Source organism: Aptenodytes patagonicus, chromosome 2 (genome assembly GCF_965638725.1).
Source record: "Aptenodytes patagonicus chromosome 2, bAptPat1.pri.cur, whole genome shotgun sequence".
In the NCBI taxonomy this organism is placed as follows: domain Eukaryota; kingdom Metazoa; phylum Chordata; class Aves; order Sphenisciformes; family Spheniscidae; genus Aptenodytes; species Aptenodytes patagonicus.
This window is the reverse complement of record NC_134950.1, coordinates 126,570,770-126,589,312: the sequence shown is the minus strand read 5'-3', so window position 1 is coordinate 126,589,312 and position 18,543 is coordinate 126,570,770. Positions and strand designations below refer to the sequence as shown.

The 18,543-nt window shown below is 39.7% G+C and overlaps 1 protein-coding gene across 5 annotated transcripts in view; it reads left to right on the top strand.

Moving 5' to 3' along the window:
• Nucleotides 1–18,543, top strand: part of RBMS3 (RNA binding motif single stranded interacting protein 3) — a 453,407-nt gene that overhangs the window by 369,924 nt on the left and 64,940 nt on the right. For all 5 annotated transcript variants that reach the window (XM_076331139.1, XM_076331137.1, XM_076331140.1 and 2 more), the window contains exons 8-10: nucleotides 4,628–4,674; nucleotides 12,175–12,271; nucleotides 14,810–14,860. In XM_076331139.1, the coding sequence (XP_076187254.1) occupies nucleotides 4,628–4,674; nucleotides 12,175–12,271; nucleotides 14,810–14,860 (195 nt within the window). The remainder of the gene's footprint in view (nucleotides 1–4,627; nucleotides 4,675–12,174; nucleotides 12,272–14,809; nucleotides 14,861–18,543) is intronic.

Here is an 18,543-nt window from a genome sequence, read left to right as displayed (position 1 = left end):
TGTGGAAGATTCACCTCTGAGGAAGAGGCGTAGGACATCTCTGTAGTAGGTCAATATTATGGTGAATTTTTGCACATAACGAGGGAAAGATGTGTACACTTGACTGAAGGTGATGATATGTTGGTGAAGCTGTTTGTGCAAGCTACTTCCCAGCAGCAAAGAAGATATCATGCAACCTAAGATTTGGTCATTTATAGATACTTCTGTTTGCTGGAAGACAGTTACTGGGCTGATAAAGGTTGTTATTGTGAGAGTTCAGAGAGATTTGGAAGAGAAATTATAAACCTACTTTATTTCACATGATATTGAAGATGTGATCATTTTTTTAATAATCACTCCACAACTTAATAATTTCTTTGAGAGATTTACAAATCCAATTTACATAAGCAATGCAAATGTGATGGTCTGAGTCTTTTTAATGAGGCAAATGTGCTCATTTATGTTCAAATCATAACAAAGAGAGGGAAAAAAACAGAAACAGAACACCTTGTCTTTGCCCATAGAAAATTTTTCACAGTAAAGTGTTGAACAAAGGCCTTCAAACTTCCTGGGGGAACCCTTGCCTTCCAGAGGCTTTCTGACATTTCCTGCACTTTATTGAAAAAAAGAGTTTAAATTTGAAGAAAGGTGCAGACTGGGTCTCTTGTTATTAGAATCTCTTTGTTCACCAATGTCAATAATTAGAAAACTGCAGCAACAAAATAGCAAAAATCTTCATTCCTTTGTCTTAAGTTCAGACACTTTGGTAAAAATAAGTGATAAGTAAACACATATGGTTTAAATAGTCTTTTTAAAAAAAATCATTATTTTAAGCAAGCTGGTTTTATTTCAGTGTCACTTATGACATTCTGAACACACCAGTAGAGTAATCATTGAGAATGATCTTTATTATTATGTGTGGGACCGATAGCAGATATCCCTTTTTTTTCCGATTGCTTTAAGGAATTGCATGTTGAAATGTTGAGGTGCAGGATTTTCATTCAGTAGCTGAGTACATGTCCATTATCTGGCTGAGCAGCATAAAAATTCTGTGGTTCAGTTGCTCCTTCATAGAAGATTTATCTGACAAATATTTTCCTAAAGCGGTGTTCCATCATCAGTGCCACTCTCTCAGGTGGCATTTCATCAGGAAGTGTCACTGTCAGAAGAAGGAATAAGACCCTGTCCTTCCACTGAAACATGAACAAAACAATAGATGCAAAAACCTGGAAGAAAATGCTCTTCAGCACAACTGAGGACTGCTATAGAGGCTTCAGCCAGTGCCTCAGTATAGTTAATACCATATTAAGCACAGTGACAACTATAATCAGTACTGTTTTGACAGAATAACCTGGACCTCTATCGCGTGGAAGTCTGAGGCCAACCCTAATATTCTGTATTTGGTATTTTTGGAATTCCTGTTTGTGTGCTATGGAGGGAAGTGCAGACAATTTTCCAGTAAGTTATTATTGTTCATCAGTTTTTATTCCTGATGAATGAGGATGCTTCAGACCATAAATCTTTCACTGGTCCAGGCTAACTGTTGCCTCTCCTGGGCTTCCAGCCAGCATAATTTTGTAGGGAGGAATTACACAACTTGATGAGAAAGAAGTAAATAGTCCTCTGTTAGCAGCTATTTGAAATAGCAGCTGTTTAAGGCTATTCAGCAATGGGGGATATTAGCAATATTACTGGGCAAACTGTAGGTGGTGTACCATATGCATGTATTGCCACACGCTGTGTCGTATTTGTCTAATGTGAAACTTTCATTTACTGGCAAATGTGGTAGTGATATTTATAGTGGTCGCTGTTGAAGTCCTTGAACAGATTCTGGTAATCTGTCACTGTGCAGTATGGGTATGGAGCGTGGATAAGGAGATGAGTGTCTACCCTTTCATATTTTGTACTCGCCAGGCCCACAACGGTGTCCCTTATTCCTAGTAGCGATAATATGTAATAGACGTGATGCTAATATATAGAGAACGGAGTATGTGCAGTTTGTCTGCATGGACCCACACGCAGGTCTGGGGCATGATGGGGTTGGAGGGCAAGCTGAGGGTCGGTGCACGACCGCATGCTCTCATATCAACTGAAAGCAGCGTCAACGCATGTTTGCAGGTCTCGTCTGGACGCTGAGCATTGTTAGGGCTCCAGTGAAAGAGCTGCTGCAATTTATCCTTTCTGCACCCTCATACTTATCTGTGTCAGAGAAACTAAAATAAGAGCTCTCCCTCCCTTGTTGCCACTCTGTCCCCAGGTCACACTAATGCGAGCTGTGGTATATAGTGGGCTCTGATCCAGGCAACTCCAGGACCGTTAGATCTAAAAACTCCCTTATTTAGAAAGCTTGGATCTCTCCTTTCCTAAGGGATTATAAGGGTTTCTTTTCTTAGTCTTGAGTAGATGTGTGATGAGATGTTAAAATGTCAACACCTTGATGTATAGAGAATATCTTAAGTTATTTTTAAGTTTTTTAAAAAATTGTTAGAACTAATTTTTCTGTCCCTCTATGGCTTGTACATACTATTTAAGCTGTCTTCACCAGCGCAGGAATATAAAAAGAGAGCAATAACAAATTTTACAAGTGTTGAAAAGAGAAAGGAAAATAAGAGAGGGTTTTTTCTCTAAAATGTATTGCAGACAAAAAATGTTTATGATATTAAAGTTTTATTGGCTCTCTTTTGGGAGGAACTGTATACATTTCCATTAGTAATTAATGCAGCCCCACCAAACACCATAACATGATGAGAATGTATAAGACGTAAGAATATAAAAACAAGTAGATCATCCCTTATGATTTTCTAAGCTAATTTATTTTTTACATCAAAACTAGCAGTGGTTGTGGTCACCCTAGATTTGATTCTTTGACATTTTAAACTTGCAGAAATAGCCATTTTTATTTTTCTTCATATGAAATGATTGAATTTAAAAAAAAAAAAGTATTCTTGGCCTTAGTCTCCTGAATTATCTTTTGCTTGGGAGATAGTACATATTTTATTAAAACAATGGCATTTTCAATAAGCAAAGCATTTGCCCTAGCATCTGCTTAAAAGAATAATGAGAAAAATATACAAATTTAATAATGACATGAACCTTTTTTTTGGCTACATAAGGTAATGTGAAGCCTACCCTTTCAGATTAGAAATTAATTTTGGCCTCTGGAAACTTGGACCATCTCCTCTTAGACCAGTGTGCAGCTGCCGGGCTAACCTGGCTCTTCCAGGAGTGCTGCCTGCTCTCTGCCTGCTCATCACCAGAGCGTTTACCCTGGCTGCTCACCTGCCTGCATGGGAGCCAGCCAAGCCCAAACGCTTTCCTGATCTGTCTGAGCAGCCATCTGGAAGGGGACAGATGCCATTATTCAAAAGTACTTTGGTAGATGGGTCCAGGGGCATTAAGAGCTCCCACTAGGAGCGTGGACCCTGCTGCACAGTTAGTAAAGCACCTGTCCTTGAAGCGAATGCTTCGGTCTCAGGCAGCGAGCATATGGTCTGTATGACAAACAGAGAGAAATACAGTGTGTTGGGGTGGGGGGTGCCATGGCCATTTTTCAGCTGCTCCCAAAGGGAGAGGAGCACTTTGAGTAATGGGGGCCCTCTCCTCTCTCCTAGCCCTGCACAAAGGGAAGTGTCTTCCCATCTCCTGGTAGTGTCTTACATTGGAAAGTATTCATGAAGGGAGGAAGAAAAATAAGGAAGACAAAAAGTCAAAGCAAATGCAGTGTGTGGGAGGAGATATTATCAGTCCTATGTCTCAAAGTGGAAAAAGCTGGTCCTTCCCACACGGTCCCGACTGCAGTCTTGGAGCATAAGGTGGAGCAGGAAATTCAGTCTCCAGCCCTGCTCTCTCCCTGCCTTTCCTGCGGTACCTGTGGACATGTCTGCTACTGGTGGCGGTGGTGACAGTTGTTAACTGGACGCTGTTTTGACACTGCCAAATCCTTTCACACAGGTCACCATCTGTTTGGTGGTGAACGACAGTTGAAAGGCTCTGTGTAGCCCATTAACAAATTCTTTTGCTGTCCAGACCTCTGAAGTATTTTAAAAGCCTTGTTTAAAAGCTCGAGCACTTTTTTTTTTGCGGTTGGTCTTTTCTGCTTCACAGCCCACTTTCTGTTTCTTGTCTCATGGTAATGAATTAACTGTAAGTACGAGTGACAGCCTGGGGAAATGGTAGACTGGGGTCACGCAGGGTGTGGCCTTTGTAGGAAAGATGAGACTCCTTCCTGAGCAGATCTCATCAAGCTGGCTTTAGAATATTTACCAACTACCTGTCTCACAGGCAACAGCAGGATTTGGCCCTGTCTTGCTGTAGTGTGCAACCAGATGTAAATGCATTGATCTCAGTGGAGTTACTAACTGCTACTGGTGCAACAAAAACACCGTTTGGCCTAAATGTTGTGGAGAGATGACAACCAACATACTGATCAGGTCTGTTTCTCTGGGATCTCTCAGGCAGGGGAGGTAGCCAATCTGTCCGTGCTGCTTTGGACCATCTGAGTTTCCCTGGAGAATTCAGATTTCCATCTAAGTTGCATTCAGTTTTTATTCATATTGGCTTAGAATATGTTTAATGTCTTTTTTTTTTGTCTTTTTTTTTTTTCTGCAGTAATAGTAAAAATCTGTTTTTCTTCCCTAACTATGTGCAGGCTGGCATGGCTTTGACTTACGATCCAACAGCTGCTATTCAGAATGGGTAAGGAATGCATGTTTTCATATGCCTTTTTAAAAATTATTTTGAATGCCATCTTCTGTTTTCTCTTTCTGTGGTGAAACTTACTCAGAAGCAAATTCACTCAGTTGTATTTCATCTGAAGCATGTAATGCTATATTGTCAAGCTCTTCTTTTAGTTTCCCTTTTGTTTTTATGCCCTGTTGTTTGTAATATCCATTTGAATGGGAAGTTGTTTTTCCTAATAGTTTCCATCTCTATTTGGCAAATGCTAGTGAATGTTTTTTTAAGCTCTCTCTGTCATGAAATGGAAACCAGTAAAGTTTCCCTTTACTGACTTAGCTTTTGTTAAAATAATCATTGAAGATTCCAGCATATTTTGGATAATAGAGCTGTTACTTCATGTGGGGTTCTCTCTACGGGCTGGCTGGCTTCCATAGCATTGTCTGAATAGAAATGCCAAATAGGGAGAAAGCCTTAAATTAGTGTGTAAGCAGATGGGATTTAGGGGTAAAATTCTGAGCAGCACTCTTCTTCATTTCTCAGCTACAGTTTGCCGACACAAAGAATTGTAACTTTTTTTCAAATTTAGCAGAGAAACTACATCACCGTATTATTTACCTGCATGATTACATTTCCAATTATTTCATGAGCTAGAAAAACAGAGCCTTGAAATCTAGCTATCCTTTCAGAGAGGTTAACAACAATTTGAAGAGAAGCAGGAGGTTCAGCCCAGAACTCTTTGACAGTCACTCTTTGATCAGAGAGATGTTTGATATGATTATCAAATTCCATGCATACTCCCATCTGTGTTCTCCAGCTGAAGGGGAGAATGTATTGATATAGGTGAGAATGGCTTTATTTGTTAAATATTTGTTAGGGCACTGCTAGTTGAAGCATTTAGGAAAAAACTAACATTCCCAGTAGTTTAAAAAAAAAAAAGGTCAATTATAATAATTAGTTTATTTTGCTTAATTGCCCTTTACAAGCAGTAGTTTTGTAGGACTCGTGATATTCCCATATTGTGGAAGAAGTGGCCAAACCAGAGCAACTCAGAAAAAAGAGGGGTTTTGCATAGTTGTGATTTCAGAATCCTCTGGTTCTGTTTCCCTGTTCTGACCTCCCAAACGAGTCTTTCTCCTTTATCATCATGCTTTTCAGTTGGTAACACATTATAGGCTATAAATAAAACCATCACTAGTTCATAATCCACCAGTGTTTTATCCGGACAACTGGCTTTTATTTCAAAGGAATTCCAGCATGTCAGTTGCATGAATGTTTTGGAAACTATAATTTGAATGATCCTTTGAGATTAATATCATTTTACTACAAGAATAATTTTTTTGGAATTGTGAAAGTTATCTCAGAATCAGACATTATTTGTATCAGAGAGTACCCATACTGCTCAGGTGTTCAGGCTGCTCAGATGGTTTGGTCACTCAATTGTTTGAACATGCTGTCACTGATCATTTGGAAAAGAAATAGTACCCAATGGAGAATTTCAGCTCTGCAGTTTTTTAAATATTCTTTTATTTGAAAAGCATGAAATAAACTACAGCACTGTATATCTGTCTAAGAGTGACAATTAATTACCGCTTTGACATACTCTTCTTTCTAGAGTGTCAAAATATTTTCAATTTCATCAGGACAAAACCATCTCATTCAAAATGCTCGTATGGTGAGGTCTTGATTGTATGCAGTATCATGAGGAGAAGCTCTTACTATGTGGAAAAAAAGATTTGTCCACCAAAAGTTACACAACTGCTGTTCCATCCTTTGGTTGCATCTTTAAAATGCTGTCACCTGAGGATCACCAGGACCCTTTGGTTACACAGTTTCTTTTTAGGTCCCCAGGCATTCACTTGATAGTGTCTATATATCCTGTAGTTACAAATTTTTACTATTTTTCATAAATCTCTTTACTTGCAAGTACAATAAAAATGTAGCTCATGGGTTTTGTTTTAGCTAAGTCTGGGAGCACCTCGATGCTTTGCTTGTAAAATGTGCAAATGCCATTTGTTGCTCACAGACACAACACATGGGTATCATAGCAGGCGTGTGGCCATGGTGAAAGAGAGTTAAAGGCTCTCAAGCACTATGAAGTAAAACAGGTTAACTTAATAGTCAGTGAAGAGGCATTAGGCAAACACATTGCTCTTCCTCACAGTGAGGACAGTCTGGAAGTGAGCACAGAGCTGCTGCTTGCAGCCCCCTTGTGTTGATGGCGTGCCCATACCCACCCTGTGGGTAAAATGCTGCATAATACTTTGCAGTAAGGTGGACAAAGCAGCTAAGGTTTGCATGGAGCAATGTTACCCAAAGGTCTGTAAAACAAAGACCGCTTCCTTGCAGCAGGCCTGCTCGGTGCAGTCAGGTTAAGTGGGTGTTGACCCCGCACACAGCTCAGGACTTGTTGATGTGCTGTGATAAGCACGAGTCGCTCAGTCCTTTGGGTGCCCAGCAGCATGGAGCTTAGTGAACTGAGGCTGGAGATGGGAAATGTAAAGATACCCAAGCCAAGGTGAAGATTCAGGTGAGGTATGAATTACCAATAAAACTTAAAAAGCAAGATTGACTGCACATGCTGATGTCTATTAGATTCCTTTATAGGGTTGATAGATGCATTTTGATGCATGTAAGTTGCTAAGTCCACACAGGATTATATGGAGGATGGAAGCCTACTAGAGAGACGTGTCTCTGCAGGTGTTAGAGTGGTATTTAAAATCTGCAATTCCTTAAGAGGCATGGATTATATTAGGTTTTGAGTTGGGGCATAACAAAACCTCAGGGAAGAATCTGGACTCTTGTATGTTGTCCAGATGAAAAGGTGGGTTCTCATTGCTCATGGTGTAGTACTATCACTTTTATTACTGTATAACTGCATATTTGCCTTGAAAATCTATAGCAGGAATAAAACAAAAGAGTGAGAGAGAGGCTTTCACTAAAAATAGCTAAGATTTTTTCCCCACGAAGGAATAGATAATTTTCTTCTGAGTCTATTACGTTGTAAAGCTTGATTCTCCATTTCATTATATTGTTTTTATGCCCATGTAACTCTGTTTAAGCATCCAGTGGAGTTACATCAGCGTAAAACTGGTATAATGGAGTGGAGAATCCGGCCAGTAGTGTACCATAGCACTGCAGTATGAGTTACTGAAGATGTGGTAACCACACACTTCAGTAGATAAGCTCTTTCCCCCCGCCAATCTCTCTGTGACTTTTTTGTTTTATAATCAGCCTTTTCTGAATTGCATTTACAAAGGTACTCAGGTTTTATTTTGGGAGTAGTGTGCCTGTGGTAATATGCTATTTATTTTTCAATTTGTGGTATTAATATTGTTTTAGTGGTTTAATGCACTCATACAAAGAACAAAATAGAGCTCTTGTTCTTGTACTGTAAGGATGCTCATTTAAAATGTTCCTGAGGCTTGAGTCCTTCTGGCCATTTGACTAAGATTGCGATGTACTGTATCAGTTTAATATCTGATATCTGGGGGACTATACTGTGCATTTGCTGGCCAATGGGCTCAATATTCAGATAGGTCTTTTTCATCTCAAACATCTGACTCTGTGGCTTATTGCAACAGAAAATTGCTGCCTTGATAATGCTTGGTAATACTCTTACATTATGTGAGCCCCAGGATACTATTTATGAATCTAACTTTTTCAGTACTGCCTGCAGGCATGAGGCATGAGCAAATGGTGTTTATTGCAGTGCAAATAGGGTCTTGCTCTTGTGCAGATTCTGTGTGGAAGCTTGCACATTCCCCCATAGGATGGGAACCATATGGATTTTTTTTTTTCTATTTTTTGGCAGGGAAATAGCGACCAGACGCTACAGATAATGCAGTCCCCAAATGCGGAGGGAGAGTTGATGTAGGAGGGGAGTATGTGCTTTGTCTGTTAAGCAACAGAAACTGTTCTTAAAGCATTGCCTGTGTCTGCCTGATGATGTACTGGGAACGTGGTTCTTTTTAACATATCTTAAAAACATCTTTTGAGCCTTTTATACACTCTACTTCATGAACATCCAGGAACATCTTTTTGCTTCCTAGTGATGAGTTTTCCCTGTGCTTATGGAATCTGGGCATGCTGAAAACGTCTATTTTTAATACAAGGGCAATGTCCATTTTGCCTCATCCCTGCCACCTGCCTTTCTATGCTTTTGCTTCTAGCATTGCAATTGCAGCTGAGGAGCAGGGACACTGACTCGCACCTGCAAAAAACTGTGTGGGCCAATATAAGGATGCAAACCGCATTTGTGGAAAATGCAGCTGAGCCTTTCGGAGAGCTCTCCTTAGAGCCCACAGGTCAACTACCACAAAGCCTACAGCTCTCAAAGTACCATACCAGAGGCTGTACGTTTTAATGCCAGGAAACTTGGGGGTATAATTGAACAATATATCTAAAATGAGTCAAAGCCAGTATAATTTATATCTCTTTCCACTCCTCTTTCTGATGTACATATTCTGATGACTGAGAATGCTGTATTCCCTTGGACTTACTTACGACATGCATCTTCCACCCCATTTCACCTCTCCCTGAGCCTAAAGAAAAAAAAAAAAGGAAAGCCTAAGATCGAATATGGCAAGGTCAGCAGCTGCAGATCTTGTTGGGATGCTGTAGGGTTTACACCAGAGCAGGCCACTCTTGCATTTTTGCTCTTCCTGTCTTTTTTTAGGTCCCCAGCATGTCACTTATGGCAATTGCATATTAGGACGTTAGCCTATTTGTATGTAAAGGGATTTTGGGGAGATGCCTCCATATCGCATGGGTGAGAGCATGTTGAACCCTCTTTGTGAGCAGGCCTTTCCAGGGTGGTACATGGCTGCAGCACTGTGGCAGGTTGAGTATCCCGTGCCTCGGGGAGGCTCCGCTTGAGCCTGTCCTCAGCAGGGAACACCCCTGTCCTCACCATACCACTGTACTTCATGTGTGGCAGAGAGGCCTTCAGAATATACTTGTTCAGTTCTTGCTCTGTTGAATTCCCTCAGGCAATATCCAAATACTTTTCTTAGATCCCTTTGGGCACAAGGGACGCTGTGGCAGGAAGACAAACCTTTGTCTCTGGGTGTGAGGGACTCCTGATTGCAAAATGTTTGACCTATACCCTGTCACAGTGACTCAGATTGTTAAACTTGATTTATTATTATTAAAATTGAAATACATGAACTGGATTTTCTCACATTGTCATTTGCTACGTCAGATTTCCTTCCCTTCTCTTCTTTGACACTCTGGTGCATGCATTTTCACAATATAGCTGACTGTCCTGATAGTATGTTTTATTTGATGCTTGTTTGAGAGCATTCCAAGCTGCGACAGATAAATGGTATTGGCAGGGGTGTTGGAAGGGTTGTATTTTTCACATTACCAGAGTGTATATTCTACAAGCTTATGTACTATTCAGATAACTGCATCTCTAAGCTGAAACTGAAATGGTTAGCTGTCTGTCAAGTTCTTGGCTTAGCACACATTTTCTGTAAATTTGGTAGCATTTGCTGGGATTTATTGGAGAGTTTATTCCAAAGAGTCAGCATTACTTCCAAATGGAAAGTTGTTTGTCCCCTGTACTCATCTTTGTCCGAGCAGTTCATACACGGTATTAAGTATGAGTGCAGCATCAGTGCCAAGCTGATGGACAGAATGAGAACAGAATGAACAAAAATATGTTGTTTTCTCAAAGGAGTTTTGTTTTTATACTGTCCTTCGGTTCAAGAGGTTTATATGTATTTCTATTATACATTTTACCTATAGAGTGAATTCTATCAGTCTGCCATTGACTGTTTTCAGTTGCCACATGCAGCATTTCTTACTTCATCCACTTAGCAACAGCATAGCCAAAGTGATTTCTGGTTAACCTTGATGTGGGAGAAGACCCCTGTAACAGTACTTAGATAACATATGCATCTTACTAATGCCATAGATGAACCCAGCTAGTGCTGTAAAAATCCTTTCTCCCCTGATGTTGTATGAACTTAATGTTTGATACAAGCAGTGGGATACAAATGCCTCTAAGTTCTCATAATAGGATATATATAAAATTGGGCAAAGGCACAGTTTTAAAATAGTCTCTGTGCGAGCATTGTAAGGGCAGATAAATGTTCCTAAAATAGCAATATATTTCTATTAAACAAAAAATCACTCAGACGCCACCTGCTGCTTTTGGCATTTTAAAATCTTACTTGGAATAGAGAGCACAAATGATTGCTTCTCTGTTTCCCTCTCCCCTCCTAACTTCGAATGTTTCTGCCCAGCCTTCAAAGACGGCAGCCTGTTTTTCCGAGGCTATTGGTTGGATGAAGTCGGTGGTTATTTGAGCCTGCATCCAGCATGAATGCATCCAGTCTGAACTAGACTGATTAGTACTAAATCCGGGATGCCAGGGCGATCAGGAAATAGAGCACTTGTTTAAACACCAGTAATGATTTTTTTGTTGCATGGCTCTCATGGAAAGCTACTGTTGATTGCCTCAGCGTGGGGAGAAAAAAACCATAAAAAGACAGGGAGTGCAATCCACTTCACTGTTACAGAGGCACCATATGTGCAAAATCTTCTGTCACTCATAAGATTGGTGCACGCTATATGAGAAGGATCTGCAAGGGGTTTAAATCGGACAAGAGAACACTGCACAGGAGTGTTTCTCTCTCTTAGAGTCCAAAATATCAGCATTTTGACAGCTATAAGACCACAAACATTCTTTTTTTAAGCAATTTTATTTTTCTGGCTTACAGTTAAAACTGAAAAAAGGGCAAATGCAAAAATCCTGACAAGCACACACATACTAAGTACTTACACAATCCACCAGTAGTGATATTTTCCAAGTGATAATTTTATCAATAATCATTAACCCATGGGGAAGGAAAAGAAATATAACATTTATTACCATCAAGCAAGAGATAGTGCAACTTTTGTTCATAGTATGCAACAGTGGAAATAAAAACAACTAAATCTGAGATTTTCAGTGCTGCCTGGGGCATTTAGACTCATAATTAGTGATACATTTCACCAGAAGGTGGATTTTTTGCTCTCTGCCTAGATGAATATGAAAATTTCAGCCAGAGTTTTTGTAGCCACCCTTTAATAAAATAATTCAGGCATGTATATGGAATGTGTTATTCTCAGCACTGAAGCATTAAGATCTGAAAAGAAAACAGTACCTCATGTAAAAATGAAATCAGTAATATTGTCTTCGATATCACGTAAGAAATTTCCTTTCACTAGCTAGCACTCTGGAAAATCAGCTGTCTTTGCATTTCAGATAATTACTTCTTGTATCGTGAAGTTTTCTATATTTGTGCTAGTTGAAGTGAAAAAAACACGCTCTGTGTAAATATTCCTCCTCCTTTCCATTTTCAAGATCTGTTCAGTGGAGCCATCACATCTTCTTTATTGTGGTTTTGGAAATAGATGGACATAATTACCTGTGTAGATTCTTTTTGTCTTTGCCTGGAGGCAGTGAATTAGTTAGTCAGAGCCTAGCAGTCGAAAGGTTCAAAAAATCTTGCTTTTGTTCTTTGTTTGCAGATTTTATTCCTCACCGTACAGTATTCCAACAAACCGCATGATTCCACAGACATCAATCACGCCATTCATTGCTGCTTCCCCTGTCTCTACATATCAGGTACGTCAGATTTGCACTTGTCTACTATGTTTCCCAGTTAATTATGTTTTGGATATGGATGAAAGCAGAGTGTATACCACAGAAAATTGTGTGAGTGCTTGTGCTCTTGAGTCACACTTTAAACAAAAGGCTTTCTAGTAGTATTCAGGTATCGTTTGGTGTAGGGTTTGAAGTGTTTCCTGCATTCTTTACACCAGCAATGAAAGCCACCGTAATTCATTCTTACTTCAGTCAGCTTCTCTAGTAAGTATCATTTTGGTTCATTTCCAGTTGACAACAGCAGAAGCTTATCATTCTTATTGAAATGTTTTGTCATTTTGGCTCCCCTTCATTAGCCAAAAGTTTTTTTAAATGTGTTTTTTTGTAATTTCTGTTGACTGCATTGTATTTTGACCTTTTGACTTCAGTTGTATTTGCTCCAGTAACAGCATCCTTTAAAAGCGCTCATTTTTATCCAATAATCCCTGACAAAGCAAGTTACTTGAGGATAGCTGTCCTCATATCCTTCTTTAGTCTTCCACACGTTTTGTCGTTCAGAATTTCTCCTTTCAGCATATCCCCCACAGATCTCCACTGGGAGATTATCACCATGCTCTGTCTTTCTGAGATGGAAGTCAAAACCAGGTTGCATAGTTTTATTATTAGCCGTTCTCTGGGAACATACCAGTTCACTCTGAAGCTGGTCATTGGCTATACATTCTCCCATTTCAGTTATTTCTCTCCTATAGCATCAGCGTTCTTCCAATCCTGGGTCCTACCTGAGATAAGCTACCCAAACTTGCAAAGCTGCATGGTGGGTTGTTCTTAATGTTAGGGTTGGTTTGTTGCGGGGGGGGGGGGTGGTTTGAGATGGTATGCTACTGCTTGCAGGTAATTCTGGGAGGTTGTGCTTACACTTACTGTGTTTTAAACTTGATCTTCAAAGATAAATTATTCTTGTAATTTTCTTTGACTTTTGTGTTATTTAATTTTAGATGGCTATGTAACACTTGCCAAACAAAAGTTGTTTTGGTGAGATAAATTCAGTAAATTTCAGTAAATGGCAACACCAAAGAATTGTCAGTGCCAGAGACATACGAGTGCAGCTCACATGCACTTTTCTCAGTAGCAAAGCTGGCTTAAGAGTCATATCTCCTCCCTCTTATTCAGGCCACTGAATTCAGGCCACGCAGCCACTTATTCCCATCACTGCTCCACAGTTCACAGTTGCCCCCTTCTCCCATCCTGACTTGAACCATTGCATGCATTTGCACCAAAAACATTGATTTTAATTTTTTTTTTAACCCATATCATTCTTGGTAAATAGTTTGCAGTGTAAGCCCAAAGGCATTTGCCCTGGCACAGAGGAGGAACTGCAAGGGTGCAAGAGTGGGAGCAATGAACAGCAGCAAGCTGTGGCAGCTCTAATATATTTTAACTAGTGGGGTTTCACAACAGAAAATTTTGTAGTAGAGGTGTGTTTTGCATGTGTGCACGCTGGTTTTGGTTCTAAAGATGTTTCACTGAACTTGCTTTTCAACAAAAAATTTACTTTGATTAACTTCAACAAGTGTTGAGGCACACAATTATACAATTAATTCTCACCACTTGCTTCATGAACAAAATCACAGGGCATCTGGAGAATCGGGACCTTGTAGTTTTCTCCTAGTCATCCCTGCTCATGCTTAGTCTGAGATGCCACGTGCCCATCTCTGTGAGTTTGGGGATAGCTATACACAGCTATATTTTGTGTACTGGGATACACAGTTCTTGGGGTTGAGTCTGAGTTATGATAGCATGTGGGCCGTTCACGCTTAGCACAGGAGGGAGTTACGGCTCAGAGATGCCACCACAAATGCGCAAAAACTCTGTAATGCATTTAATTGTTAGTAAAATTGGTATATCCATGGAATCTGTTACAAGGCAGAACAACAAAGAAAGACTTTAGTGAGGCATATAGAGTTCTGGTAGGAACGAACCCCACGATGCCCAAGGTAAGAGCTGACCCTGGGGGCAGGGACATCTTAAGCCAGCTTTGCTATGGAAACTTTCAATTAGAATAAGCTTCAAAAACTCTGAATTAGATGTGCAGTTCTTACTGAAAATGGAATAAATCATTCTGGGATCTCTGAAAATGTTATACCTTTGAAAGTTCATACAGATACTTTTGAAAATAAACTTTGAACATTTTCTGTCTCCTGCACTGTTGGTTGGATGACATGTTCATGATTATATTGATGGATGAAAGCAAACAATACAAATGAGAAAACAGGACAACATGGAATATTGAAGACTGCTTTATGAGATATAATGGTGTGGATCGTAGAAGGGGTGCAATCGCTCAGACTTCTGACTTTGGTAGAAAACATTATCAAATGACATTTGAAAGCTTTTTCCTTTGTCAATAACTTTACGAAGCATAAGGGAATTTTGTGTTGAGTTACATGACTTAAGCCTTTTGCCAAAATTAGCTCTGTAGTTATAATAGAATATTTTCAAGTAAATCTTCGAGTGCTGTTTTAAACTTTACTGTGCTAATTAAAAGTATTTGATATGCAGGTCCAGAGTACTTCATGGATGCCTCATCCGCCATACGTTATGCAACCAACAGTAAGTGGATACTTGCTTATATCCAGCTAAAAGTGCTTACACTGTAGCCTCGCTCTGCTTGTCAGCCACATTAAAGTCCTAGGTGATGTAAGAGCAGCCAGCTGCTCCCTTTGACAAGAGCCCTCCCCTGTAAAGATTCTCCTTCTTTAAGGAGCACCATTTGATTTAGTGAAAAGGGGAGGATGGGTGATATGTTATCTAATTGCATTGATTATAAGAGAATAACAAGCTCTAAAGTGTTGCTTCTGAAGCTTTGCTTCAGGGACTGCAAGATAACTGCGTTCCTGCATACTTTGAATTGCCAGGATCAACACGTTACCCCTCCCTTATATGCTTATTCATCAAAAAAGTCCTTTGTACTTGTATATACTTTAAGGATCCTCAATGCCTCAGTAATGCATTTCAAGTACTGGAAAAGGGTAAAGCACAGCTGTCTTACAGTATCTCTGCCAAATCTGAATCTGCTTTATGATTTGACCAGTCAACACTTCTTTTTCCCCCTGAGTAACTTGTCATCTTTCATCAATTTATAACTACTACTTAAAGCTGCATTACACTTCTACCAACATTCATTAGAAGCAGTGCAGGTGATTTTTTGTTTACCTCACAGAAGAGTTTTGATGCACTTTGCCTAAATATTAGCGATATACCAGAAGGAAACAACATACTGAATCCCACTATGTACAGATTGCTTTAGTTTCATTTCCTACTTTTGGTCAGTTTCTCAGGTATGGATCCACTTAATCGTGTCCTTAATCAAAATTCAAATGTGTACTCCACATAAGCATCTATACATTGATTTATATGAGGAGGGTAAAATTAAAATGAAGGTGTATACTTCAGGATTGTTTGTTATTCACATTTGTGTTCAAATATTTTGACTTCATGATAGAGTAACCTCTGGTGGGCGTTAGCTATACAACAATATGGATATAATTACACTACATAACTGTTTAGTAGCACAGGACTCTCATGCCAGTTTGAAACCCCCTTCCACATCCGACAACTCTTTGGAGACAAGTTCTTCAGTTTTTTCTTACCAGGCAATGCCCGTAGTGTGGGACGAACTGTCTCCTGGAAGCCCATTTTCCACCACTGCGGTGCTGTGCCTCTGTCCAGACCCTGGTGGAAGTTTCCATCTCAATGGCGTAAAGCTACTGCTGTGTTCCTTGTAGGGAGACAAGCTGTATCGAACAAACTCACAGTCAAAATCAGTCCTGTATTCTAATATTTGAATTTAATTGCAGACCACAAGAAGTCTAAGATGTGTGTGTATGATGAGTTATCAGACTTGTGGAAGCCAAAGGATCTCCGATCCTTGCAGAAAGACTCCCTTTCTAAGAGGAGACCCTAAGCATTTTACCAGTCCCAGTTTTTGTGTATATGTGTGTTTGAGTTTTATTTGACAGTGTTTAGCAAAGCATTTTTCTGCAATACTAGAAGCGGTGAATATTTTGGTGTGGTAATTGGATGTATTTACCCCTTGGTAAAGGCCTGTGAAGAGAAAAAGAACTTCTATAGTGAGCGGCACCCTCAATATGCCGAGTTTAAATTTGTGTTCGTTGCCAGCCAGAGAGTTGTGTCAAAGAAAGGATGTGTGCTTGTAGGAGGAAAAGCAGAGGGACAGTGGGTAAGTGGTGTAATGTTTCAGTTCCAGTGTCATTGCCATTGTGGGTTACCTCCATGTGTTGTCTGTAGCAATTCCAGTCTCTTCACTGAAAGATTTTTCCCATGTGTTTCCCAAGAGTATGTTCTTAAATAAATGGACATGAGGCATTTAGTACTGAAGAAGTATAAAAGCAAAAAGGCAGAACTACCATTCCCCAGGTTTCATTCAGAGATGCATTCTTTATTAGAAATGTCTGAAAAGTTGTCAGAGAATTTTACTACACAGAGGACTCAAGAGGCATCAGAATTAATGGCCTGTTTTGAAAGAAAATAAAGAGTCTGTGTCCATTGTAAATTTGCTGTAGCTTCATGCCTAACTATAGACTCTATTCTAGGCACCTCCGTAGCTTAAAAAAAAAAGAAGAAAAGATTATGATAAAGATGGCAGAATTTAAGACGTGAGTTTTGGTAACCCTATGAGCTGATGAAACTGGGAACTTTCTGATTTCGTTAGCTTTTTGTTTCTTCTTGTAACTTAGTTTGCCATGTTATTATCTAAATTGCCACCACTTTACCTCATAATATTTTATTATGATGATTGATTGTGGTGCGTAATGTCCCACTGGAAACTAGTGCAGATAAATACTACATTCCCCTTGCCCCAGGAAGGGAGAACATTTTGTTAAGCCTCTATTATTCTTTGTGAGTAGAGATGAACTCTTACAGAAAGCACAGTTTGAATTGCTCAAATGCTGGTGGTTAATTTTTTGTTTTGATTATAAGTATCCGCTAAATCATGTTACTGGATGATTAGCTTTTCATTTCTGACAGAAAGTCCTACTTGATATTTATGTATAATTTAACACCATGTAGTATCACTCATAACAGAAAAATAGGCAGGACCGTGCTGTAGAGGAGACAAAGGAGGTTCTTCATTCAGCATGCTGCACACATACAGGACAGTTTTCTCCCAGGCTGGCAAGCTTACCGACAGGAGGGAAGAGTGGTGCCGCACGGCGCTACCACCCTGTGTCTGCCTGCCTCTGCTCTGCCTGCCCACCTCATCTCCTTTGCCACCTGCCTGCCCACTCATTTAAATACCATGCTCTTTCTTCAGTGATATCCCCTGCAGTAGGTTGGCCTGCCAGAGACGTTGCTCCTTTATTTCCCTTTGTATATCGATTTCAGCCACATTTTCCTGATGTGTGCATGTGTGCATTCTGTATCCATTTACTTGGTGGGTTAAAAGAAACGCACTATAGTAAAAGATTGTATCACCAATTCCTTCCGTAGCTTCTTAACTACAACCAGATAAACCTCTGACCCTAACAGATAGCAGTAACATATGTATTAACGGGAAAATATTTGCGTATATTGCTTTCCATTCCCCAACCTTGTTTGTTTTCTTACTTTTGTGATCTCCTTAAAAGCAGATAACAACGAAAATGACATTCTATGAGGAAAAAAAGTCAGAAATTTTTTTTCCTAATGGGAGAAAGTCAGATGGGCAGTCAAGGACTCTGCAGGTATATCATATTTTACTCATGATTTTCCCTGTAACTTTTAACCTTGATATCGTAGGTTGATGCCAACGAGCAACTACAACCACAGTTTTAAAAGGGTTTTTATTTTTTGTTATCAGTGATTTTTGCTAAGAGCCATGGAAAATTAATATCAAATAGGTTGAGGTAGCATTGCTATTTCAGAATAAATAATATTAAAAGTATTAAAAATATTCTTCTGCTGGCGTAGTAGGGTCACATGTGAAAACCTCCCACATCTTCGTGTTTGCACAACCTTCAGGGTTTTGGAAAACAGGATTCCCGAATTATGTGAACATGATGGAAAATGTACCTTGAGGCTCATGTGTGACTCAGACACTTTTGAAAAATGTACCCTTTGTAAATGGAGCCTTTGCTACTTTTTGGCCATATTGACTGCACTGTGTCCGAGTAAGAATAGCTCAAATTTGCCGGTTTGGTTGCTTTGCTATGTGCCCTGGTCCCTGTCACTAGTTGTAATGGAAAACAAGCTCCAGAAGAGTTACGGCAGTGTGGGGTTGGACTCATATTGGC